Below are 27,436 nucleotides of genomic sequence, written 5' to 3'. Positions count from 1 at the left end.
GTACCAAATCCAGGTGGTTCAGTTTCAGGGGCTTCATGTTTGACCATAGTACTCTATTGCCTAACTCAAAAAAAAAATGTCTACCTGACTGAAGAAAAGGCTGTCATGTTCACTGTTAATCTACAGCTAGAAATTCTGCCCAGAATTAACACATTATTCTAGATGATAGGTTTTCATGTGGATAGTTATCTTATTTGGAGTAGCAAGAAATTACCTTTTCATTTTCATCTGATTTCTAGTCCAAAAAGTCATATTATAAATTTTCTGTTCACACACACAGTATATTTTAATTCTTTTTTAAAGGTCTGGTTGTTGGCACATATATATTCCTTTTTTTTATCTTTCTATTTTTTAAGATTTTTTTATTTGTTTTAATTAGTTACACATGACAGTACAATGATCTTGACATATCATACATTTGAATCAGATGGGATATAAGTTCTCATTTTTCTAAGTGTACAGGTTGCAGAATTACATTGGTCATGCACACATACATTCTTTGATCAAAGTATTGATAATAACTTGGAGGTACAAGAGAAAAAATATGTCGTTTCTCATTCATTGGTAGGTTCATGGTTGAAGCACCTATAACAAAGCACAGCTTAACAAGAGAAAAGCACACAGAATTACTTAATACAAGTTTTACATGACATGGGAACCTTCATAAGGAAAGGAAAAAAGCAGGGAAAGCTATGTATTTTTATGCTAACTTTGATGCAGCATGGACAGTTGTGGAGAAGCAGGACTGAACCAAGAGGCTATGTATGATTGTTTTAATTAGTTCACTAAAAGATCCAACCAGAACAATTGTAGAGGAGGAAAAGTTTATTTGAGGGCTCATGGTTTCAGAGAACTTAGTCCATAGAAGGCCAGCTCCATTCCTCAGGGCTTGAGGTCTTAGTCCTTAGAAGGTTGTCTCATATGTGAGCTTTTGGGGGGCACCTCACATCCAAACGATAACAATGATCTAATAGTGAAAAACTGGGAGTAATTGAGCAAGTTGTTTGTTCATGTTCTACTCTGTGTCCCTGTGTCTTCAGAAAAAGGATATTCCTTTAATTCAGATAGAGAAAAGTTACCTCTTGAATGAAAGTCTTATTGTCACTGGAGTGGGGGTGTGTCAAGGAAATCCTGGAGAGGGGGCCCTCAACTCAGGAAAACAGGATCCTTGAAAAACACTGGAGAAAGGAATTTCAAGACATATCAAGTAGAGGCACCAACGGAGAGTTATTCAGAAAAGCAAGGAGTACACATTCAAAGAAGAATGCAGGCTATTTTGAAAGTGAGACAGGCTTTTCAGCCTCAGGCTCTTAAAGGAAACCTTGTGAGTGGTGGGCATGGGAAGGTATGTGGGGATGACATCAGTCTGGTGATCACAAGATGTTTTGTGGTGGTATGGCAGTTCTCGGGATCCTTAGGTTGATGTCTTCCCCATTGTTGGATCATTAGATAACACTGGGGAAATACACTATATTTCCCCAGTTTCATATCTTAATTTGCTCAATCTATTTTTTAAAATGTATGCAGTAATGGACATGTATATAGTGAATTTCCAGAAAGTTGAAGATAATGAGTAAAACTCTGTAGAATTCTCAGAAATTTGAGAGTAAAGGGCCTGAGGAAAAACTGACATTGGAAGTGAAGGTATGAGGAATTTTAGCACAAGACTTTTAGATTAAAATTGTACTCCTTTTCCTTCCTTTTGTCTCCTTTCAACCTGCCTTTATCTCTTCTATTCTACCTCATAATTTGCTTCAAAAGAAGATCATTCTTTCATGGTCTACTTCAGAGGGGAAGGGGAAGAGGTCAGGGAGTCCTTTCTGCTTCTGCTGTCTTCTCAAATCTAAAATGCCATATTTGGGAGTGTCATGTTCCTAAATCTCATCAGAGGCAAATGCTTACAATCAGAACCAAGAAGGCCACATAAGTCAAGCAGCTCATGAGACATTTAAGATGGTAGGCCTGTGGTTCAGCCAACATAGGCAAAGTATTCTATTTCTGCATGATTAAGGTTTTTTGAACAAATTTTACTGAGATTTGGGATCTGAGTTGAAAGGCCAAGCCTGGAATTAATTGAAGAGTGATTAGCTAATGAGAATTCCAGAGAGATTTACCTCCCCCAAAGTATGTGTGTTTTCATCTTAAGGAGGAGTGAACCCCTAGGGCCATGAAGACATCTCTAGGAGGTAAAGCTAGAGTTCTGGCCTTATCTTTCCTGTGGAGAAATTTATTTATATTCCAAAGGGTAAACACCTATATCCTCCTTTGTATTCCCAAGGAGAAATTGTTTATACTAGGGAATAAAATATTTCTCTTCATATCTCAGAGGGGGAAAGATCCATGCACACACACACCTCCAGATTTTATTTTATTTTACTGAGCTACATCTCCACCCCTTTTTATTTTTTCTTTACAGACAGGGTCTAAGTTGCCCAGGCTAGCCTTGAACTTGCGATCCTCCTGCCTCAGCTTCCAGAGAAGATAGGAGTATAGGCATGCATCACTGCCTCCAGTACCAGATTCATTTTTGATGGTTTCTTTGACTTTTGTATACACCAAAATGTGTAGGATGACACCATTTGGTTTTAATTGCATGACCTCTTGGGTAACAACTGGGAAAAAAAAAAGGTGCAGGCATGAGTATTTTCTGTAAATAAATAATCTTCTCTGCTCTAGTCACTAGTATTGGCATTCAAGATAACAGCAATAAATATAGACACGTGAGATTAAAAAAAATAATGTGAATGACCTTGTCTAGCACCAATGAAAATGAGATTTTCTCTGTTAACCAAACAAAACATATCTGCTGGTTGACTTCAGTCATCAAGTTGCTAGTTTGTACTCACTAATGTAAGATAGACTTGCCTTTTGAAAGTGAGCTGTCATGTGATTTGTAAGGCACCCAAAAGACCTCTTTTCCCAAGGCAAAATATATTATTCTCTACTTTTCTGTCAAGACTTCCAACATCACTATTGGAAATTCATTGTTTTGTTAGTTAAAAACTGTTACAATGCTAAAACATATATTTTAGAGTGCTAACCCCTAAATGGTTATCCAATATTGATGTTAATAAATTAATTTGTTCAACCATCATTATCCAGAGCCACCTAAGAACATCTGCCTACACAATACAGAATTATTTACCTATATGTTGATAAAAGATCAAGGTGGAGAGAGGAACTAAGGCCTTATGAATCAGGGCAGTGCTATGTATTCTCAGAGTATGGGGGACTTGGGTGTCACCAACAGAGAGAGGACATTGGACATTGAAGTGGCAACTTCCCTTTCAGCATAGAGAGGAAGACACACTGAAAGAGGAAGTAACAAGGCACCAAGGACAAAATGCATACTTCTTTAGGTTTCTTGGTTCTTTTTAGCAACTATTGTTTTTTTTCTTCAGCCCAGTGTTTTGAGTGATGTTGAGAAATGTGTTCTCAAGAACATGGTAGCTATCCTTTTTCTGAGTCTAAGCACACATGGCTAGAATTATGTTTGTTGGGCTTTTTTCATTGCAAGGAACAGAGACACTCCAATTGCCTGTTGCCAGAGATGTTGTCACTATGTGTGGGGGAAAGTCAGAAAATGAGTCCCTAGGGACCACAGAGTTCATTCAGACAGTTCCACCAAGCCTCTAGCACAGCTGCAGCTGTAAGCCAGACCTCACTGAGGTCTTGTTCTTGTTCCTTCCACCACATGATTCTTTTTGCTTACTATTCTATCTCTACCTCTGTTTCTTGAAGTTGTGGCCTCTTCTTTTCTCTTTTCATCCTCCCCCCAGTGCCATCCTCCTCTCCATTGTGGTTTCCACTCCAATTCTCTGAAAGAGAATGGATTCATTATGGCATGACCCTGGGTAAGAAAAAACAGTACAGCACAATCAACATAAAATCAAAATGACAGTGACTTAAACCAACAGGGGTTTATTTTTTCCTCTCATTACAAGAGTCCAGAGGTAGGTGATCACAGATATTGGTTCAGCTGCTCATTAATGACTGGATGACTCAATCTTCCTATTTTCCCATTTTTAGCCATTGACTTTATTTTAAATTTACATTTTCTGTTTTTTTTTAACTGACAAGAAAAAATTGTACACAGTTATGGTGTAAAACACTATGTTTTGATATATATTAAATATGGAATGGCTAAATCAAATTATTTAACATATATTACCTCACACACTTATCATTTTGTGTGTGTGATGAGACTCTCTACTTTTATCAGTTTTTAAATATACATTATTATTAACTATAGCCACAATAAATCTCTTGAATGAATCCAGTTAGAATTGTCTAACTGAAATTTTGTGTCTTTGACCAACATCTTCCCAATCCCCCATCTCTCACTTTACTCTGTTTCTTTGAGTTCAAAACATCTTTAGACTCCACATATGAGATGATAAATTATTTCTCTTTCTGTGCCTGGCTTATTTTTCTTAATACAAGGCCCTCCAGGTTATTTGTATTGTCATAAATGACAGAATTTCATTCTTTTTTTAAAGCTGAATAATTTTCCTGTGTGTGTGTGTAATATAATTTTTTTCCTTTCATCCATTGATTAATAATTGACTTTTTATCCTCAATATTATTGCAGCTGCAAGAGGCCCTCTACAGAGGTAGTCATCAATGTGTCTACATACAAAGCAGGTAGACTTCGAAATGCCAATGAGCTCCCCTCTTGCCTCTATCCCTTTTTATTTATTTATGCACAAGGCATTGAACTCAGGGCCTCATGCATGCCAGGCAAGCACTATACCACTAAGCTGCATCCTTATCTTTTTCATTTCATTTTGAGACAGCCTTGCTAAGTTGGCCTCCAGTCTAAAATCCTCCTGCCTCAGCCTCATGAGTAAATGGGGTTTACAGATGTGTATCTCCATGTCTGGTTTGCATCTTCCCTTCTATGAACAATGAAATAATGCTCTACATACACACACACACACACACACACACACACACTTTTGCTTATGTCACACTGACCAAAACTATGTCATACAACAATACTTAGCTGCCACAAAGGTTGGGAAGGTGAGCTGTTATTGCCTCTATAGTGGGAAGGCAGCAAGGCAGAAAGAGGTTGAGAAATGCTGTTAAAAGTGAGCTAATTAACCATTTCTGCCATTGTGCCATGCAACATGGGGATTAATCCTTGGCTGTGCTCCACAAGCCATCTACTAGATAACTTTGCCATTTACAGATAACTGTCTTTGAGGCAGGCATTGGTCCAATATGATCAGATGTCAGTGTAGCAGCTAAGAAGGGTGAGCAAGACAAGAATGGATAGTGCTCTGTTTAGGACCAGCATAATATTCAAACATCTCTAGATTCTCATTGGTGACCCAAATATAGCATAAATTTATACCTGCTTCAATTGTACATCTATTTATAAGCTTATTTGTTCATTCATATATTTATTCAGTAAATATAAATGAAATGATAGGCACTTATTTAGGTGCAAGGGACATAGTAGTGGAGAAAACAAGAAGTTTATTTGCTAGAAGAGAGATACAACTGAAAAAATTTTTATACACATGCATATATGTGTATATGCATATATTTATATATATCTAGACATATGAACTTATTTTTTAAAATTTTTATTTGTTTTAATTAGTTATACATGACAATAGAATGCATTTATGTAATTTGATATATCATTCATAGATGGGATATAATTTCTCATTTTTATGAGTATACATGTTGCAGAATCATTGGTCATGTAGTCACATATATACATACAGTATTAATGTCTGTTTCATTCTACTATCTTTCCTACCCCCACATCCCCTCTCCTTATCTCCTATCACTTCCCTCTACCTGATCTAAAGTAATGCTATTCTTCCCTAGCACCTCCCACCTTATTGTGAATTAGCATCCACATATTACAGAAAACATTCAGCCTTTGGTTTTGTGGGATTGGTTTATTTCACTTACCATGGTATTCTCCAACTCCAGCCATTTACTGACAAATGCCATAATTTTACTCTTCTTTAAAGCTGAGTAATATCCCATTGAGTATATATGCCACATTTTCTTTATCCATTCATCTATTGAGGGACACCTAGGTTGGTTCCATAACAGTTATTGTGAATTGAGCTGCTATAAACATTGATGAGGCTGTATCACTGTAATATGCTGATTTTTAAGTCCTTTGGGTATAAACCAAGGAGTGAGATATCTGGGTCAAATGGTGGTTCCATTCCCAATTTTCTGAGGAATTCCTTAAATCTCAGATTAAGTCCCTTTTTATATTTCTATAATCCAGCTGTCCTTGTTAATGTTTACCACAAATTCAGTAATTAGTTGTGGAGAAAATATTGTATGCATAAATGTGTGTGTGTATGTATGTGTGTGTTTAATTTCCAGTGATATCTCCAGATGGTAATAAGTTCTACAACAACAACAACAAAACGAAGTTAAGGGCAATGTGGATACAGTGGCATGGCTACATGTGGGACAGCAAAAGCATTGGCTATAATTTATAGAATAATCTAGAAAATTGAACTAGTGCTTCAGTCACAAATTTCAAGCTGTCTCCTTTAAAGGGAAGCAAGCAAACTCTTCAGCCCTGGAGAAAAGGGAAGGAAACACAGTGCCAGAGCTCAAACACACAGTATGTTCTTCACACCCAGTCTCTGTCCTCACCATATTTCTAATTTCTTAAATTATTTTACTTGGCCTATTAACTTCCTCTAAGGTATGTCAAGTGTGGCCTTCAAAATGTAACCCTGTTTCAGTGTACTCTTGGTTTTGGAATGATCTACCCTTCACCATCTACCCCTCAAACCCAAATTTGTTTTCTTGGTTTTAAAAACTCACCAGAGGCTCTAGTGAAAACCAACATATACTTGGATGTTCTCTAATCATTAGGCCTTGGAAATTTACCAGGGAAGCTGTCATGCTTCTCATTTTTTCCTTATAAGCTATTCAAGATTTGTGTATTGGGAGGCTGGAGTGGTGGCTCATGGTAAAGCATTTGCCTAGAGTGTGTGAGGCCCTGAGTTTGATCCTCAGCACTGCATATAAATAAATAAAATAAAAGATGCATTGACAACAAAAATTTTTTTAAAAAAGACTTGTATATTGGATGTTTAATTATGTGTATTTTATCATCAACATCCTACCTCTCTTATTAGCCTGTGACCCTCACAACCCCATCTCCCAACTTTTTCAGGCCACAACATAATTGTAACTCCCTTCAGAAAGAATTTTCTTAAAACAGCCTAAATCCTGGTTTGTGCTCCTTTAATATAATTGTTTTCCCTGAGAATGAACAATTCCCACATTTTCAGAACTTATTTATGCAATAGCTATTTAACGCTTAGTTTCACTCAGTAGACTGTAAACTCCATGAGGGCAGGAGCCACAACTGTCTTGTGCAAGTCTGTATCTCAGTGCCTGTTTGTGTTAGTTATAAATAGTAGCACTCAATAATATTTAGTGAATTAATAAGCATCTTAACCTCCAAATAACTAGCACAGACCCTTGGAAAAATATTCCCCAATGGGTGCTGTGATTGTGAAGCTTTGCCAAAATCTTCCTTGGGAAATAGAAGAATTAGTCCCACCTTCTCCCTGCCACAGGAAGTGCTGCTAAGTAGACACCCTCAACTATTAGCCTTCTTCATGGTAAAGCTCCAGTTAAAAATACAGAAGCCCCAATTTGTGTTCTGTTCTGGGGGCAATTTGCATTCAATGACTGATTAGTATTGAAACGTATGGCCCAGCCTCTTATATCAATTAAACACCTCTGCAGGGTCACCCCAGCTTCAGAGCTTCCTGTGGAGTCTGAAGCCTGTGTTGGGATGGAATCACAGATCAACTTCTTTTTTGCTGTGCTTCCTCCGCCTCTAATTCACAGAGGTTTATCCCAAAGCACCTCCTAACAAGTGCCTTGCACCTTGATCTCCACAGTCAATGTCTATTCCTGGGTAACCTAGCCTGTGATGGGTACCATCAAAATATTTACAAACTGAATATTATGATTTATTTTAGTCCATAAACTCCTAAACAGCAAAGATCAGTTATTTATTCTTATGCCCTTGCAATGATTGGAGGGTGCCTTTTATAATAGTCATCATAATAAACACAAAAAGGTAATATTTCCCATAAATTAGTCTAGATTAAACTGAAGTCTCTCTATTCAAAGTGTGGTCCTAGCACCAAGGGTATTGGCATTCCAAGTATACACTGTCAGAAACCGCATTACTTCAAACCTCAACCTGTTCAGACCCACTGAATCTGAACATGCATTTTCACAGCTCACTCTAGCTCACACATACGTTAAAGTTTCAGAAATACTGAGTTAAGGGATTTATTAATATAAATAAAATGATCTAGCTGATTCATTCCTCTCTAGTTTGTACAGTGTCTTTGTAAATTTTTTTCTCTCAAAAGTTTTGCTTAAATCTAGTGTTGTAGTGCATTCTTTCATTCAACCAATACTAATTGAATGTCAAGCAAAGATTTCAACTGAATGGAACTTACATTCTAAAAGGGAGAGAAAATAAATGTGGAAAAGGCAAAAAGTGTCATGAAAAAATAGAGTGAAGTAAAAAGGGTGACAGTGCGGGTTGCAATATGTTTGCAAAAGATCATGGTAATTATAGAACTGAAGTAGTAGGTGGACATATACTTTTGTGAGCTTCTTGCTTGGGTGTTGCAACAAGGGCCAAGTGGTGGGAGTGGAATAAGAGATGTAAACTAATAAATGTGATCAGAGAGACAAGAAGGTAGATCTCTCGATGACAGACTGCTTAATAAATCACTACTTGACATTTCAAAGCTAAAAAGGTAATGCTAGTTGTTTTCACTCCAAGAATAAAGTAGTTAAGCCCATTCAAACTGGCTTGGGGGAGCTTGCACAAACTATATCATTAGCGAAGCCACAGTAACCTCAAACAAAACTGCGGGGAATGGAAAAGGTCTCTAAGGGATCTTTCTGTTCTACCATCTCAGGCTCTAAGACGCCTAGATGGCGACGTCTAAAGGGGTGAAATAATAATCATCGTCACACTGTGGGCAAAGGCCAAGTTCTGCAACCCCAGGACACTACACAAACAGGAAGATGAATTGCGGAAGATGAGCGTCAAGCTGAAACAAGGTAACCTTTGGTTCCTCACGTATCCCTGGGCTCAGATCTTGAATTCAGGCTGCGTCTCCCAGGACTTTGGGTGTCACGGGAGCACTCCCCTTGGCGATCTAGTCCCGCCCCACACCCAGCCCTCGCGTCCACGCCCCGCCTGGCAGTGCTGGGCCCGCCTCCCGCCGGACCAGGTTCTCCAGGTCGCGCTGGGCACCGGGGTCAGGGTTTTGGCCCCGCCCCTCCAGGCCCCGCCCTCGCCCAGGCTCCACTTCCTCGCCCACGCCCCGCCTCTCTCCAGCCCGCCCTCCCGTGGTCTTCCCGTCCAAACGGATTCCGGGTAGGGTTTGGGTTCCGCCCTATTTGCGTATCCGTGCCCCGCCTCGCCCTCCTGGCCCCGCCTCCTGCCTGCCTATGAGTACTTGACAGCGGAAGTGACAAAAGCCGGAGGTCCGCGGGTGCAGCGCCTGGGGACGCCCGCAGTTGGTGCTGGCTGGACCCGGAGGCCCTCGTTACCAGCATGACTTTCCTCGTCTTCCTGATCCTTATGGTGCAGGCCGGGAGCAGGGCTGAGATGAACGTCGCGGACCCAGAGCAGTCCTCGGGTACTGTCGCTGCGGCTGAGCCGCTGCCGAGTGAAGCTGGAGGGGACGTGGGAGGGCGGGGGCCGCCCAGGCCGGCCGGGAAGCTCCGCCTGGTCAGGCTGCCACCAGTTCTTCCTTGCAGTGCTTGCCCGCTATTCCATACCGGGGTCCCGCGATCCCGGGACCACCCGGTCGTCAGGCCCTAGGCTGGCAGCCGCGCGGGAGGCGACGCGGGGTCCGTGCGGTTTACACGCTTCATTTTAGCCTCTTTCATCCTTGTCAATGCAACAAACACAGCTCCCCTTTTTCTCAGATTCTTTTAGCCTGTTTTTCAACAAGTGGTTTTCCAGGCCGGCAGTTGACATGGCCACCGCTCGTGGCTTATGTAACTTTATTCTCAGTGTGTACCCCAACTCCTGAGATTTGTTATTGGTGGCAACTTGTCAATCTTCTAAGTGTAGCGGATTTGTTAGGCAGTGGGCCTCTTCACATAGCTTAGGTCCTGGGAACATTTTGTTTCTGCCTGCTTTTTGACACTTCCCAGGCCGAGGATAGCTTTCTTGAAGCTTACAGTATGGTAATAAAGAGCTTTAGTGAAATCCATAAACCTTTTCAGCCTCCAGTCTGGAGTGTCTCTGCATTTTCCAGTTAGTATCTGCCTGGAAGGCATAAGGAGGCCCAGCCTCCCAACCCTGGTGAACTCAGGGCCTAAGCCTTTGTATTATGACTTCTTTCCTGAGTTCCTGTTAGGTGTGTGCGCCGTTTTGTTTATATCTAACCCTACTTTGGCTTGATCTTCAAAAGTCAAGCAAATAAATACTTAGAAATTCCTTAGGACAGACATGGTTCAAGTTCTGGGAAGACAAAAATCTTAGTTACAGCAATTTGTCTTTTCAAGAATCATGATTTATCATAGTTAGCAGTTAAAAGGTGGGCTGTTAAAAAGTTAAAGGGTGGGCACCTCTCAGATCTCATTTTTTGCAACAACCCTACAAAGTAGGTGCTATTTATATCTCCTTTTATGGGTGAGAAATTGGAGAAGCACAGCAATCTGTCCAGCGGGCATAGAGATTATCTTTATTGCTTGGCTCCAGAGTCCAAGTTCTTAACCACTCTGCCAACTTTTATTACTAGGGCAAGTTAGGTGTCTACGTGGGTGATTACAGTACCTTGTGACAAGATCTTGAACTTATGTATTGGTTATGGGAAAGTAAGATAAGTTTACCAGGCTCTGTCCAGAGGAGTCAGTGACTTCTACAGAGAAGATGAGCCCAGCCTTAGAATTGGAAGTGCGGAGAGATCTGTGTGTGCATAGGCAGAGGTGTAAAACAGCATGTTGAATTAGTGGAACAATATACATTCATAGACTTGAATGTTTGAAGATCCAAGGGGAGAGAGATAGGATAGGTGGGGAGGTGAGAACCAGTTAGTGAAATACCTTGTCATGTATAACAACAAGAGATAGAAATGTAGCTTTGGCTAACTAGCAAAAAGAGAAATTTATTAGCTCAGAGAATCCAAGCAAGAATTGAACAGAAAATTAGAGATGCTAACTGGGCCTTAGGAAAATAGAAACTCAAACTGCTTGAACTTGCAATTTCTTATTTCTTGGCAGGAATCATGGATGCTGATACTGATGGCTTTAGGGTTTTAAAATCTGGCAGCCTCTTCCATCCTAAGAAAATCCAAGGGGAAGGCTCTGATTTTCCCAGCTTGGTGACATGCCAGCTCATATGGGAAAGACATTATAAAAGTGGGTAGTGCTGGAGGGTTCTCAGAATAAGAGACTTGGTGTTCTTGAAAGAAGTACAGGTGCTGAGCCAAAAAAATAATATGCCCATTATTCCTGGCTAAAGTCAGTGGGAAGCCACTGATTATTTTACAAAAGGGAATCATTTTATGCAGGATTAGATCTGCCAGTTAGACAAGCCAGTCATCATACAAAATAGTTTGAGGGTAGATACAAATAAAGGAGGTGCATTAGGAGGCTGCTGCTTAAGTCTGGGGAAGAGTCAATGAGAAATAATGATGTAAATGGAGAAGAGAGGACAGTCTGAGGAAGCATTAAGGCAGAGTCAGTAGAACTCTTGACTGACTGGGCAGAGAGGTAGATGACTCAGATTCCTGAATGGGACTGAGCATTAAACCAAGTGCCAAATCCTTCTGAATATAGGTTCCTCCTGAGCATTGAGCCCCTCATGACTGCAAAATTTGCACGTCTTTATTCAGAGTCTGCTCTTGTAGTGCAGTGCCTTCCTGCCTCCCATAGGAAGATCTGAAGCCTTCTGTACTCTAGAATTTTAGAAACACAAGGGTTGGTGAGTGCCCCTAGACAACCCTTGCTGTTTTGTAGTGCATTTTCCATACATGTCTTTAGATTTTCAGTGCATTTTTCTAAATTTTATTGTTTTTAAAGTTATTTTAAAATGCAAAATCTCCAGAGCATAGGAAGAAAACCCATAGTGACCTCTGCTTCTGACTCTTGATTAGTTTCTTGGCTTGCCAGTACCCATTTTTGGTCTGCAGTCTACATGTAACTCTTACTGTTGCTGGACTTATCTATACAAAGTTGAAAGTTCATCTTAGATGAGGGAACCTGATGTGAACACGGAAGGAGGTAAGATATTATAGTGAAATAGTCTTTGAGAAATCCAAGTGTTTGGGAATGTATTTTGTTACAGTCATAGGCATTAATTAATAGTGTTTCTTCATGCACTTTTACATATAAAATTAATAGATTTTAAGTGAATCAGAGTCTGCTGGTGGCTACCTTCTCTGCTGTTGCACTCTGGGTACTGCTTAAAGAGCCACCCTCTCTATTTTATCAGTTATGTTTCTACTCTTGTCTGACTTTAGGGTAATATTCTGGGTAGTGTTCCAATTTCTTATTATTTTCTTCAGAATCAATTTTTCCTATTTCAGAGATTCAAAGTACTAACATAATACATTTTAGTTATTTATTAAGTAAGTATTACATTTTCTTTTTAATTTATTCATGATTCATAGACTTTGAAGGATAAACACACTTTGGTCCTCCATAAAGGAAAACCCAAAGAATAAAAGAGAAAAATAATTTTAAAGAGCTGTCTTACAGAATTTGGCAGCACATGGCAATAGTACAGTTATTTTACAAGTAAGTTGAATAATTAATGGTTTCATTTAAAATGGACAAAGAATCAGAATGAAATTTGAACCAGAATGAAGTGTATTCCTGACAGAAAGGAGTTGGTTTACTTGTAATGGTCTTGTTAAAGAGATATCTTTTAGATATCTCAATATTTAGAAATCAGAATTCTACCTATCCTTTTCAGTCTTGTTCATTCTATAGAAATGATTTATGATAATACATTGTTCAAGTGTTGGAGTGGCCATGATTTAATTGTGATAGTAGTATAAAACTTTTTGTCTTTAGGAAGTTGAGATTTTGTTCTAAGAGATGTTCATTCAGATAAAGGGCCAGATGTTATATGGAGGATTTGTTTTTAAAGTATAGTATCAGATGACTTAGAATCCAAAAAAATTCATTGAATGACTGGCCCCTTTATCCTTCTGTCTGCTTCTCAATTTGTTCTTCCTATAGAGAGAGATTAGTCAGCAGATGTCTGCAGTGTCTGTGACTCCATTTCAGTGGATATATACTCCTTTATACAGACATTATACATTAGTGTGTCAGAGTGGGTAATGGACTCCACAGGTGGTCCCTCTTTAAAAAACAGGACTGCTTTTGGCAGTTATAGGGTGAAGCACAGATAGCAGCAGTCTTTACTCCTATCACCTGTCAACACAAAGGAAATTGCTCTTGTCCTCAAACTAATCTGTAGGTATATGTACTCTGCCACCCTCACCACCCTACATTGACCAGCAATTATTGCAGGGCTGTTCTAGCTGCTAGTTTTTGGTCTTTTGTGACATTCTTATTGCCCCATCAGTGACACTGCTCCATCACTCCTGATCTTCACCAGCCTTATCTGTCCTCTCACTTGCTAGCCTTTCATATCCTGTCTCTTCTGGCTTATCAACTTCCCAGCAAACAGTTGGCTCTAACCAGAGCTCTTTGTTTGACCTACACTGTAATTAAAGTGTATTGAAAACCTGATGCTTCTCTACTGTGATTGGTTTTGGAGTTCTGGAGGAGTTTGTGGAATTAGATCTTAAAATGGCTAAAGTTTATCCTGAATAATTGTAGACAGCATTCCAAATAATTCTGAGCCCATTTCCGAAAGCAGTGAGTTACACAAAATTATCACAATTATCTAATTGAGCATTTTTAAGAAATGTAAAATCTGTAAGATTATTTTTTTTATTTCATTAAATCATTCTAGCAGAATCTTTCCTAAAACTCCATAGATAATAATACTCTTTTCCTTTATCTCTATTTTTATTTAATCAATGTAAGCATATTATGAATAAAAGTTAATTATTTTAATCTGAACATTTGGCAACTTTAAACACTACAAAATTATGAAACTTGAGAAGAAAACTACTCATGTCTCTGGTCATGTGATCTTGGCAAAGACAACAAAGGCGATGTCTAATAACCATGATTTCTCTTTCTGGTAACATTAAAACCACAGGTTACACCTTTTGACCTAAATATTCAAAAGCTTCTCCTTTAATAGTAATTTCTGTCTGTCTTAATCCACTGAAACTTCTTCCTCCTACCACATGTTCATCTTGATTGCTTTGAAATCTATGTGAAGTCCTAGTCTAATCATGTTCGGATTTTACTTAAATTATGGGAAACAGTTTGATTCACATTAAAAACTAATCTAATACTGCACAAGTCTATTGTTGTTTGTATTTTTATAATGTATTATTCAGTCAACCCCTCCTAAATACAAATGTACTTTGATATTTAAAGTATTATGATTGACTTCTTTGTGCCTTTTCCTCAAAACAGGAATTTCAGATTGAATATATACAGTTTTAAAGTCATTTCTATTGGGAATAATTAAAAAGAGGGATTTAAAAGGAAGCAAAAGACTTGTTGGAAACTGGAGGTAGGAGATCTTTGCTATGTAGTGACAGAAAGCTCAGCTACTCTTACCTTCAATAACATGAAAAGTAGAAAATGTGCCTGATGGGCTGTATGATCCAGCTCAGGAGGATTCCAGGCAGAGTATTGACAGTGTTATCTAGATTGTTCTTGCTTCGTCCTTAAGGTGGGATCCTGGACAGATTAATTGTTGAAAGGACTAGTAAAAAGAAACCCGGACCCAGTGGTTTGAAAATTGTCAGCGGCTCAAGAGGCAAAAGATGCTGAAATTTCTTAATGGCTTCTGAAAGAAGTTCAGATTCATTATGTATTTTCTTAACATCTTTCTTATCTAGTTACAAACATATTTTTTGTATGATATTTGATGTTAATGTTGACTTGATCAGAGGAAGGGAGATTGACTTTTATTTCTACCAAAACCATGGATTGTAAACAGACTAGGAAATTGAGGTGCAAATATAAGAAGGAAAAAAAAATCCTCTTAAAGAAGCCTGGGAATTACCTGCTATGTACAGCCATGAGCACTCTAACAAAACCAAAAGAGAAGAGCCGGGGCTAGAACGTGCTTTTGGGCTTGCCTACAAGGAAGTTGCTTATAGACCAAAGTTGATAGGTACCAACAGCCTTCAGTAGGGCTTCAGGAAGCATAAGTAGAAAGTTTATAGGTGTCTGGTTACTGACCACAGAAAAGTCAGTTAGGTGTTCAGTGCATTTAAATCTGTGAGATAACTCCCCACCTCAATTATGGCTTTACAATCTCAACCTTTTGGCACAAATTATTAAACTACATTGGTAAATAATTTGAAAGATGATTTGATGGGACTGGAATTGTGGCTCAGCGGTCGAGTGCTCACCTAGCATGGTCAAGACCCAGGTTCGATCCTCAGCACCACAAAGAAATAAAGGCATTGTTAAAAAAAAAAAAAAAAAAGCGTATCTTAAAAAACAAAAAAAAAAAGAAAGATATTTTGATAGTAGCCAAATCTATTATTGGGGGGCAAGATATATACAATATTGGTGTAATACTATGAAGCATTCTGTTTTAAAATTAGTTTTTCCTCCTAAATTAGAAATAAACACTTAAATTATAAACATAAAGCAGGGTTTCTCAGCTTTTGCACTGTTGGCCTTTTGAGCTGGATTATGTGTTGCTATAGTGAACTGCCATGTGCATTGTAGGGTATTTAGCAGCATCCTTGGCTTCTCTCCTCTACATCCAGGGGTATCCCCCGCTGCCCTGTTCCTTCAGGTTCTGAGAACCAAAAATGTCTGCAGTCATTGCCTGGGGCTCTCTAATGGACAAAATCACCTCCTGCTGAGAATCACTAATGTTAAGGGAAAAATTATCAGAAAAAAAGAAAAAAGGGGGGGGGGGCATTAGAATATAATTGGCAATAGGTATGGATTGTTGTTTAAATGACTGTTGATTCATTGTGCTTTGAAGAAATAATACATGTGTTAACTAATTATAAACTAAACAATTTCAGCTTCAGTATTAGAATTTTTATTTTACTAAAAATATAGTATTTTCTTAAACAGTAAGCAAATACCTTATGAACATAAAACTAATAATTATTTTGATATATGAGGCAATCTGAAAAAACTATTTAGCACTATAACCAGAAAACAATCTGGGTTTTTTAATATCTGACCCAGTGAGTACTTTTTTGTTTAATTAGAGTAGTCCAGGTAAACATCATTACCATCCAGGGTCCCTTGAAAAAATACAAACTCATACTCTCAAAATTTTTGAGGGTGAAAAGTTATGTTCAAAAAATGCTGCACATGGCTTTATTGCCATTCATTTATTTGATTTTATAAGTGATCATGTTTAATAGTGTTTCCCAGCTAGATAGGATGGAATTATCTTCACTTTGGGTCACATCACTAAATTTGTGTTTCAGTCAACTCTTTCACTGCTATGACTAAAAGATCTGACAAGAACAAATTTAGAGGAGGAAAAGTTTATTTGGGGGCTCATGGTTTCAGAGGCCTCAGTCCATAGACAGCGGCTCCATTCCTCCAGGCTTGAGGTGAGGCAGAACATCATGGCCAAAGAGTTGGTGGAGGGAAGTGGCTCAAGACATCACTATCAGGAAGTAGAACGAGAGAGCTCCATTCACCAGATACAAAATATATACCCTAAAGGCATATCCACAATGACCCACCTTCTCTAGCCACACTTTACTTAGCTACAGTTACCATCCAGTTAACCCTTATCAGGGGATTAATTCACTGATTGGGTTAAGGTTCTCATAGCCCAAACATTTCACTTCTAAACTTTCTTGCATTGTTTCACACATGAGCTTTTAGATATTAGGGAGACACCTAATATCTAAACTTTTATGTGCATCCACCTTTTATCCCATGTGATTCAAATCTTCAAATCTTGCCTATATATATATATATATATATATATAATTTTTTTTTCTAAAATGGCTTAAAAGAATGAAGGCAAAAAGAAATGTTGGTTGTGTTTTGTTAAAAGCCCTTCACACCCAGAAAGCAAATGTTGATGGAACTGGTATGGTGGTCAGTGGTTCTTTCAATCTTTTGGCATATGCTCTTGTGCTACAGAAAAGGTATTAAAAAGCATAAGAGTACTGGATGTAGGGTTGAGAACCTGGTGGAATTTTAGGATAAAATTGCCCATCCCTCATGTAGGTAGTTCTTCTCTAGACATTGGTTATAGTCCATGATATCAAATGACAAAAATTCTAATGATTTAATGCAATGATTATCATTACAATAATCAGTGAATTTATTTATAAAGTGTCCTAAAAGGTTATGGAAATGTATTTCCTTATACCATGTATGTGTTTCCCTTATATCATAATGGTGTTTCCAGAATTTAAAATGAAGTAGAACTCTTCTGTACATTTTTCAATAAAAATAATTTCCAGAAATTTACTCAAGTGAGATCTATATATCCTAGTTATTTCAATTTTTCATCAAATTTGACAATATTTGACAAACATGACATCTTACAACAAGGATTTCTAATAATAGATAATATTAGTTTAATATTAATATAATGATAATATTAGTTTCTTACTGTTGTTCATTTAACTTTTTGAATCTCTTACAGTGCCTACACCAACTAATATTACAATTACAACCTATAATATGAACCCTATTCTGCATTGGGAGTACCAGATCATACCACAGACCCCTGTTTTCACAGTACAGGTGAAAAACTACAGGTGAGTGTTGCTCTTATCCTTTTTATTCAAGTCATTACACATTCTGTCACTTTCTGTATTCTCCTAATATCATCCTTCCTTCCTGTCTGGGGAAACTTCTTGAACTGCTTGTAGGTGTCTGGAGGTGCTAAGGATGCAAATTATTCCTTTGTTGAATACATTCTGTCTCTTGCTTTTCCTTCCTGTCAATATTGAAGTGTAGAAATAAAGCTAACTACCTTCTGAGATTTTTTTCTCTCTCTGATATCTTAATAAAGCAAAGAGTACTGTTAATAAAGCACAGCTAAATTTATTGTGATTATTGGAAGCAAGGGAGAATACCACCTTGACAGTATTTTAGCAGTATTGTCTCAGAATAAATAGTTACTGTTCACATGGTCCCAAATTGGAAGAACCACTTAAGTGTGGATTAGTCTTATTTTTTTCCCTCATGATCTGAGGTTAAACATCTGAGGCCTGTCAAAAGCTAATTTGTATCCATTATACAGGACACTCTTTAATGGTGATGTGTGGCTTCATCATTTGACTTAGAAGTTAGCCCTCAGATTTATCCATTGCATAAGTTCTTTTAAGTAAGTGTCTGTGGGAGAAACTTTTTGAGGACATAAATATCCTATTCCACATGAATCCACAAATTTTTTTATTGATTTTTTTTAAAAAAATAAATGACAGCGGAATGCATTACAATTCTTATTACACTTACACAGCACAATTTTTTATATTTCTGGTTGTATATAAAGTATGTTGACACCAATTCTCGTCTTCATACGTGTACTTTAGATAATGATGTCTATCACATTCTACCATCCTTGCTAATCCCCTGCCCCCTCCCTTTCCCTCCCACCCCTCTGCCCTATCTAGAATTCATCTATTCCTCCCATGCTTCCCCTCCCTACCCCACTATGAGTCAGCTTCTTTATATCAGAGGAAACATTCAACATTTGTTTTTTTTGGGATTGGCTAACTTCACTTAGCATTATCTTCTCCAACACCATCCATTTACCTGCAAATGCCATAATTTTATTCTCTTTTATTGTTGAGTAAAATTCCATTGTGTATATATGCCACATTGTTTTTATCCATTCATCCATTGAAGGGCATCTAGGTTGGCTCCACAGTTTAACTATTGTGAATTGTGCTCCTATAAACATTGATGTGGATGTGTCCCTGTAGTATGCTGTTTTTAAGTACTTTAGGTATAGACCGAGGAGTGGAATAGCTGGGTCAAATGGTGGTTCCATTCCCAGATTTCCAAGGAATCTCCATACTGCTTTCCAAATTGGCTGCACCAATTTGCAGTCCCACCAGCAATGTGTAAGTGTACCTTTTTCCCCACATCCTCGCCAATACTTATTGTTGTTTGTCTTCATAATAGCTGTCATTCTGACTGGAGTGAGATGATATCTTAGAGTAGTTTTGATTTGAATTCTTTAATTGCTAGAGATGATGAACATTTTTTTCATATATTTGTTAATTGATTGTATATCCTCATCTGAGACTTGTCTGTTCAGGTCCTTGGCCCGTTTGTTGATTGGGTTTTTTGTTTTTTTGGTGCTTAGCTTTTTGAGTTCTTTATATACCCTAGAGATCAGAGCTCTATCTGATGTGTGAGGGGTAAAAAATTTGCTCCCAAGATGTAGGCTCTCTTTTCACCTCAAAGATTGTTTCTTTTGCTGAGAAGAAATTTTTTAGTTTGATTCCAAAATGGAAAGATCTATCTTGCTCTTGAATAGGCAGAATTAATATTATCAAAATGACCATACTACCAAAAGCACTATACAGATTTAATGCAATTCCGATCAAAATCCCAATGGCATTCCTCATAGAAACAGAAAAGGCAATCATGAAATTCATCTGGAAAAATAAGAGACCCAGAATAGCTAAAGCAATCCTTAGCAGGAAGAGTGAAGCGGATGGCATCACTATATCAGACCTTAAACTATACTACAGAGCAATAGTAACAAAAACAGCATGGTATTGGCACCAAAACAGACTAGTAGACCAATGGTACAGAATAGAGGACACAGAGACTAACCCATAAAATTATAATTATCTTATATTAGGCAAAGGTGCCAAAAACATGCACTGGAGAAAAGATAGCCTCTTCAACAAATGGTGCCAATAAAACTGGAAATCCATATGTAACAAAATGAAATTAAACCCCTATCTCTCACCAGGTACAAAACTCAACTCAAAGTGGATCAAGGACCTAGGAATTAAACCAGAGACTGTGTCTAATAGAAGAAAAAGTAGGCCCTAATTTTCATCATGCGGGATTAGGCCCCAACTTCCTTAATAAGACTTCTATAGTGCAAGAATTAAAACCAAGAATCAATAAATCCACAAATATTTTAACACCAGTTGATTGTATCTGTTATTTCTGTGATAGATTCAAAGTTCATAATTTTTTCAAGATTTCCTGATTCCATGTACACTAGATTGATAAAAATTCAAAAGTTTAAAAGCACTTTGAAGACTGGAGATTACTCTTATACATTACTGGCATGAAGGCAATCTGGCTTTCTGGGAAGAATTTGGCAGTATTTTACAAAACTTTTATTTTATTTATTTATTTTTTTCTGGCTCTAGGAATCAAACTCGGGACCTTACACATGCTAGGCAAGTACTATACCTCCAAGCTTCACCCCCATGCTCCATGTATCTGCTTTTTGGCCTGATGATCCCACATTAGGACCTTACCTTTAAAATACACTTAAAAGATTATAAAGATGTCACTCATATATAGGAGATTATCATACATCTGACCATTCATTAATACATGGAACGCTGTGTAGCTTTAAATGAAAATATGAAAAAAATTTCTATGAACTTACATATGGTGATTTCCAGGATACATTGAAATGAAAAATTAATTTCATAAAGTATATATGGTTTACTCCTTTTTGGTTAAAAAATGAGAATAAATATTTTGTAGGTACTAATTTTGATTAAAAAAAAAATACGAACTGAAAATCTGAAGTCAGTGAAATGACTACCAGGAGGGGGACCGTAACAATACATGGAAGTGAGCAGGAAAAAACTCCCATCTGTTTCTTCATTGGAGAAATGCTGACTGCAGGGTTAAGCCAGGGAAAATCTAAGGGTAACTAGAAAGTGTTCTTCTGATGAAAGGATTTCTTTTTAAAATGTTGGGGAATGTGTCCAAAGGATCCAGGAGCCACCTTCAAAAAAATTTGAAGTTTCTCATGGCCCAAAGGTGGGACTGTTTGAGCTTCAGTATGAATAAGAACATAACATATTGAAATTGGAAAAGAACCCCATGTTTATATTGTTATTAATAATAGTAGTAGTGAAGAAAATGAAGAGCTCTTCTATGGACAATAACTTATAAGATTTTAAGGCATAACAAATGAAGCTAATAATTAAGATGTCATCCTGCTTCCTATGGTGTGTGTATTTGTCATCAGAAAGGCATAAATTTTTTAAAAAATGGATTACTGTTAAGAGGCTTTGTAATGTGCTAGATTTTGGAATTGAGTCACTTCTAGGCATCTACATCTTTAGCATCTAGAGTTGAGTAAAAATCAGATTTTAAAAACCTATAGTGTCATGTTGTTTGTACAGTTTTATATTTTGAATGGAGCCTCTTTATTGTAAAGAAATTTATGGTACATGTTGACTATCCCTTATGTCAAGTGCTTGGAATCAGAAGTATTTCATATTTCTGATTTTTTTTCAGATTTCTAGAGTATTTGTATATAATAATGATATATCTTGGGAAAGGGACCCAAATCTAAACATGAAATTTATCAGTATTTCATATATACCTTGTATACATAGCCAGAAGTTCAAGAGAAATTTAGATAATTTCTTGCCTGAGATCAGTTGATATAATGTTTTAAATAACATTATTCATGAAACACATTTTAATGGTGTAGAATTTTCCTCTTAGGGTATCAAGTTGGGACTCAAAAGTTTTGGATTTGGGAGACTTTTGGAGTTTGAATTTTTTGGATTAAGGATGCTGGACATATATTTCTAACCAAAGAGTAAGGGCTTCCTACTTTGGTTTTTATGTCCTGTTCTAATCCTGTCCTGTTCTATAAACTCTTTCTGCCGCAGTCTGGCTGGGCACAAAATCACGAGCCACTCACAGCCTGTAGATTCAAACAGCAACTCTTTATTCTCGAACTGTCACCGGCACTCTACACCCACGTTCTGGGGAAAATCCACTGGCACTCTACATCCCAAATACTCTCTGAATCCTGTGAGAACTCAACGGGAACTCAAGGAGCGGGCGGGCGCCTGAGGCAGCAGGATATGCCCTATTCCCAGCAGGAATCACCTTAAACCTGGAACCGCCCTAAACCCTGATCGCCCTAAACCCTGATCCACCCTAAACCCTGATCCGCCCTGGTCCTTGAGCAAGGTCACCTTTCATGCAAAGTCACTGCAAATAACCTGGGTCCAAGGCAAGCCCATTTCCACAATGGAGAGTCCTTCCTCTAAGCAACATGGGGTAGGCTGACAAGGAAATTGCCATGTGTCGTACCTACTTAGCTATGGCTCTCAGCATCTTTCTACTAGCTCTGTGTTATAAATGAAAAGCAGAATACAGAGATGGTTTAAGTTAATGTGACAACAATAAAAACTACCTTTATGTTTCTTTATTCCTTTTCATTTTAGGAAGGAACAATGGACTGATGCTTGCACTAATATCTCTCATCATTACTGTGAACTTTCTGAACAAGTTTATGATTTATCTGAATCTTTCTGGGCCAGAGTTAAAGCTAGGATTGGACAAAAAGAATCTGTCTATGCAGAGTCAAAAGAAATTATTTTATGCATACACGGTGAGTAGAATGTAAGCTTGTATAACTTTTAAATTTGAAAATACTCACACATGTCTTCAGTGTATGTTTGCCTTTATTAGTAGTTGCTAAAAATGATCACAGTGCCAGGGAAACACTTGGAGGAATTCAGAGCATCAATAACATTCCTTTCTCCCAAGCTCCACAAAATATGGCTGAGATAGCCATCCCTTTGCTGCTTCAAAACCATTAAGTTTTTGCTCTCTACATTTCTGGATCAGTGCTGTCCAGCTGTAGTCTGTATCAGTTCCCTCCCCTCTCCCCCCATCTTCTCTGTGATTCATTTCAAAGTTACATTCCTTGAGGACTTTGGCTCATTGTTTTCATTGTGCTCATTTGGTTCTCATTGTTCCTAGCCACCTTAAGTCCTTAATGCCTATGAGAATTTAAAAAATCCTAACTTAATACATTAAAATTTTAAGACTTAATCTCTCCAACCCCCCATGATTTTCACTCTTCCCACATTCTACTCCCATAAGATGTGTGATCTTTACTGTCAACCCAAACTCCAGAATCTTCAGTGCCATTTCCTGTTTTCTGACTACATCATCCCACCTTGCCAATCATATCCTCACTCCTGGGTAAAAGAAGCCTGAGTCACTTGGCTCTTCCCTAGTGTGCTCAACCTTGGTTCCTTTTCCTCTACCTTCACTTCTTTCCTGTTCAGCTCCTGTGCTTGGTTACCTCCATGGCTGCCTGCCAGTTCTCTCCACTGCTTTGATTCGGCTTCTGTTTTTCTAATTGTGCTGCCTTGGGCTCTTGCACAGGCACTTCCTCTGCTTGTTCTTTAAATATTAAGGTTTAAATATTAAGTTCTCCTGAGTTCATACCTTTCCCTCTGATACATTACCATCAGTATGTCAGATTTTTCAAGGGCCTACTATGTGTTAGTAAGTATGCCACGCCCTGAGATACACTGGTATAAAACCAGACTTGCCTGGCACATAGTAGGTGCACAGTTAGTATGTGAAGTGTATTCACCAACCAAGTTCCACACATCAAAGACACAGGGAATATTTGCTGAGTACTTAAATGTCTAGTTCTGATTTTCACAAGGAATCATTATTAGCAAACTTTTGTAGAACCTTCCTAGAGCCTTCCTGGTTGTAGTCCCCATACCTCCCTTAGGTTTGGTTTTTCCCCTACAGCTTTCCTCAGCAGATATGCCAGTAAAGATCCAGTAAAGAATGTGGGAAGAGTGAAAATCATGGGGGGTTGGAAAGATTAAGTTGTGAAATTGTAATGTATTAAGTTAGGATTTAAATTCCCATAGGCATTAAAAACACTTGTGGATGTTAAAGAGAGTTTTGTGGGGAAAGATATCTCAAATTCCTTTTTAGAAACCAGATTTCTTAATTTACAGAAATAAAGGAAAATTTTTTGTACTTAATAGAGCTTCTGTTATGGCAAGGTTTTGTTTTATTTGTTTTGTTTGTTTTAAACCAACTTTTATAACCAGTTGTATTTCTCTAGAGCTAGAAGTGAAATTAAACTGATAAAGAGAAGTTTGCCTGAGATTTATTAAATATTTCTTTATGAATGATATTTGGAATATCTTCTAGATCTTTGTGGAGTAGTGTGAATGGGGCCCTACTTTAGAAAAATAAAAAAAGAAGAGTAGGTTGGTTGAGTGATTTTGATAATTTTGAAATGCACCATGCAGTTCCTAGGCTAGTAGTAATTACACTTTCCCTCTCTCCTCCAGGAAAGATTGGACCACCTACACTAGATGTCAGAAGGAAGGAAGACCAAATCATTATTGACATATTTCACCCTTTAATTATTATGGGAAAAGAGGAGGTGACTTTATATGATGATGAAAATCCTTGTTACCCATTTAAGTACATTGTACATATGAAAATTAACAGAAGTGAGGTATGTGTTTCTATTTAATCTTTTCAAAATGAAAATTATTCTGTAGCTAGCACAAGTCATTCTTTTGTACAATATAATGAGAATGGAATTTCAGCCAAGGCTCATGAACCATAGATTTGGGTAAGGGGGGGTGAATTTTATACACACACACACACACACACACACTATTGAAAGGAAGTAGTATGGACTTAATCACTAACATTGACCAGATGTGTACATTAAAGTTTTCTCTGTCCCATTTAGCCACATGACCCTAATCTAAAATTTTACTCTTAACCTTAATTTCTCTATTGGAAACATAAGGATTTTTTTTTTTTTTTTTGTACTGGAGATTGAACCCAAGGGGGCTTTATCACTGATCTAATCTCCAGATCTGGTTCTTTTTATTTTGAGACAGGGACTTACTAAGTCACTGAGGCCAGTTCAGAACTTGAATCCTCCTGCCTCAGCCTTCTGAGTTGCTGGAATTATAGATTTGTGCCGCTGAGCCTGGTAGGATCATTTAAATTTTTTTTGAAAGAGAAGTTAACAGTACAACTGTGAGAATATAATTACATTATTTTCACAGCCCATCCCTATGGCCTTGTTGGTTGTAGTCCCCATACCTCCCTTAGGTTTGGTTTTTCCTTCTGCCTACAGCTTTCCTCAGCAGATATGCCACATTCCTGGCATCTGTAACTTCCTGGGGTCTCCATTGCTGCTTTGACTTTACTTTCAGCGCTTTAAGAATCACACTTTCAGGAGCTTCCTACAGGAATTCCAAACCTGCTGCACATTGCCTGGCTTCGCAGGCCTGTCTTTGAAATCTCAGTGAAAGCCTACATGACTCTGTAACTCTTGCATTTCACATTCCTAAAACCAGCACTATGTGGACAAAGCTAAGGTCTGCCACCAATAGGGGCAGTAACCAGGCACCCCTGGACCATGGCTACTGTGGTCTATGAGTCCCTGGGTATCTGAGCATTCTGAAAAAAATTCTAGGGCTACAACTTCCTGGGGCCCTGCAGGATATGATCAGGACATCCCAGAACTCCTTTCTCAAAGTAAAGACTTTCAAAGAGTTTTCACTTTTATACCCTTGAGCCTGAGATACCTTCAAGGCTTGTTTTGTATTATCTCAGTGCAAAGTAATTGGCTTCTCTTCAGTGATGCTAATTTCTTGAACAACCGCATCTTCCTGGTTCCCAACAAATGTGCTTTTTTTGACTAAACTGCAAATTTTTCCAATCTTTCTGCTGTTTTTTGCTCCCAATTCTCATTGTAAACCTACCTAAAAGGAACCAGCAAAACCCAGGCCACTGCCTGAATGCTTTGCTTCTTGAAATTTCTCCACCATATTAATTAGTCCATCACCTTTAAGTTCAGCCTTACCCAGTCTCAGGACATGGACAAGATTGTAGCCAGAATGTGACATGAATGGCCTCTAATCCATTTCCCAGTGGAGCCTTCATTTTGGTTTGAAACCTCACAAGCAGTTTCTCCCAGCATTCTGTCAGCAATCTGGTCTTCTGAGCTCATTCCAGAATTGTCCATTAAGCTCTTCTTACAACATTCTAAGACTTCTCTATCCTGCATCTTCAGACTTTCTCAAATTAGGGTATTGAACCAATCTGTATATGGGGTAAAAATGGGAGTTTATAGCAACATCACTACTCTTGGTACCAATTTTCTGTGGTAGTCAGCTTTGCACCACCTTGACAAATACCTGAGAAAAACAACTTAATGGAGGAAAGATTTATTATGGCTTATGGTTTGAAAGATTTCGGTTCATGGTTAGCTGGCCGGGTTGCTTTTTTATACCTATAGCGAGGCAGAAACATCATGGTGTAAGGGTGGAGAAAAGCTGTTCACTTATGGCAGCCAGGAAGTGGAAAGAGGGAGAAAGGGGCCAGAGATAAGAAATGCCCTTCCTGGTCATGCCCCCAGCGACTTCTTTCCTCCAACTAGGCCCCACTCCTAAAGTTTCCACCACCTCTCAAAAATAGCATGAAATTATTAATACATCAAATGGATTAATCCACTGATGAAGTCAGGATCCTCATGATCCAATCACCCCTTCTCAAGAGCCCCACCTCTGAGCATTGCTCACTGGGGACCAAGCCTTCAACACATGAGCTTTTGTGGGACATTCTAGACCCAAACTGTATAGTCACCGCTGTCCTACTTACCTTAGTCAGCTTCCTGTTAGTACAGTAAAATGCCAGAGACAGCTAACTTGTAAAGAGAAAGTTTTATTTAGTTCCCAGTTTTAGAAGTTCAAAGGTATGCATCAGCTTAGTTCTAATGAAGGCAGTAGATGGCAGCACATCGCAGTGGGAGCACATGTGTAGGAGCAAACAAGTGATTAAACAAATGATTACATGATTGCATCTCTTCTTTTCCCCTCCTTTTTTTTTTTTTTTTTTTGGTAGTGCTGGAGATTGAACACAGGGCCTCCTACCTCTTAGGCAAGTACTATATGACTTAGCTACACCCACAGCTCAAGTGATTATATCTCACACCATGCAGAGAGAGGAGGGACTGGGGTCTCTCAGTCCCTTTCAAGGATATGCCCCAATGACCTAATGACCTCCCATAAGACCCCATATCTTAAAGGTCCACAGAACTTCCCAATACCACCACCTGGGAACCAATCCTTACCCTATGGGGAACACTTAGCCAAACCACAGCACTACCTTTGCGTCTTCAGGCCCATGCACAGGTGGTCCACACACTGGGGAATGAAAGAGGAACTAGGAGGGGTTGCTTCAGTCATTTCTGTGTATCACTGCCCAGAGACCCTGCAGCCTTCATGCAGCGCCTTTATTATGCTTCCTATAAATGCTGTTCTCCCTCAACAAGCTAAATTTCTAACACTCTAAGCAATGG

General features: G+C 38.3%; 1 protein-coding gene and 1 long non-coding RNA gene across 2 annotated transcripts in view; one reads left to right on the top strand and one right to left on the bottom strand.

The window, feature by feature from the left end:
- Positions 1–338: 338 nt before the first annotated feature.
- Positions 339–6,584, bottom strand: LOC131424359 (uncharacterized). The gene is made up of 3 exons (XR_009227232.1): positions 5,932–6,584; positions 3,727–3,850; positions 339–2,612 (listed from the first exon to the last, which is right to left on the bottom strand). It is a non-coding gene; the product is annotated as an uncharacterized LOC131424359 (long non-coding RNA).
- Positions 6,585–9,508: 2,924 nt separating this feature from the next.
- Ifngr1 (interferon gamma receptor 1) overlaps positions 9,509–27,436 on the top strand; it is a 32,711-nt gene continuing 14,783 nt past the window's right edge. Inside the window, exons 1-4 of the mRNA XM_046450215.2 lie at positions 9,509–9,683; positions 17,747–17,861; positions 22,509–22,675; positions 24,399–24,568. Of these exons, the coding sequence (XP_046306171.1) occupies positions 9,599–9,683; positions 17,747–17,861; positions 22,509–22,675; positions 24,399–24,568 (537 nt within the window). The 5' untranslated portion in view covers positions 9,509–9,598. The remainder of the gene's footprint in view (positions 9,684–17,746; positions 17,862–22,508; positions 22,676–24,398; positions 24,569–27,436) is intronic.

This window comes from Marmota monax, unplaced genomic scaffold, assembly GCF_021218885.2.
Source record: "Marmota monax isolate L192 unplaced genomic scaffold, Marmota_monax_Labrador192_F-V1.1 WCK01_AAM20220418_F8-fsc00030, whole genome shotgun sequence".
Classification (NCBI taxonomy): domain Eukaryota; kingdom Metazoa; phylum Chordata; class Mammalia; order Rodentia; family Sciuridae; genus Marmota; species Marmota monax.
Note: the sequence above shows the minus strand (reverse complement) of the source record. Positions and strands in the feature narration are given on the sequence as shown.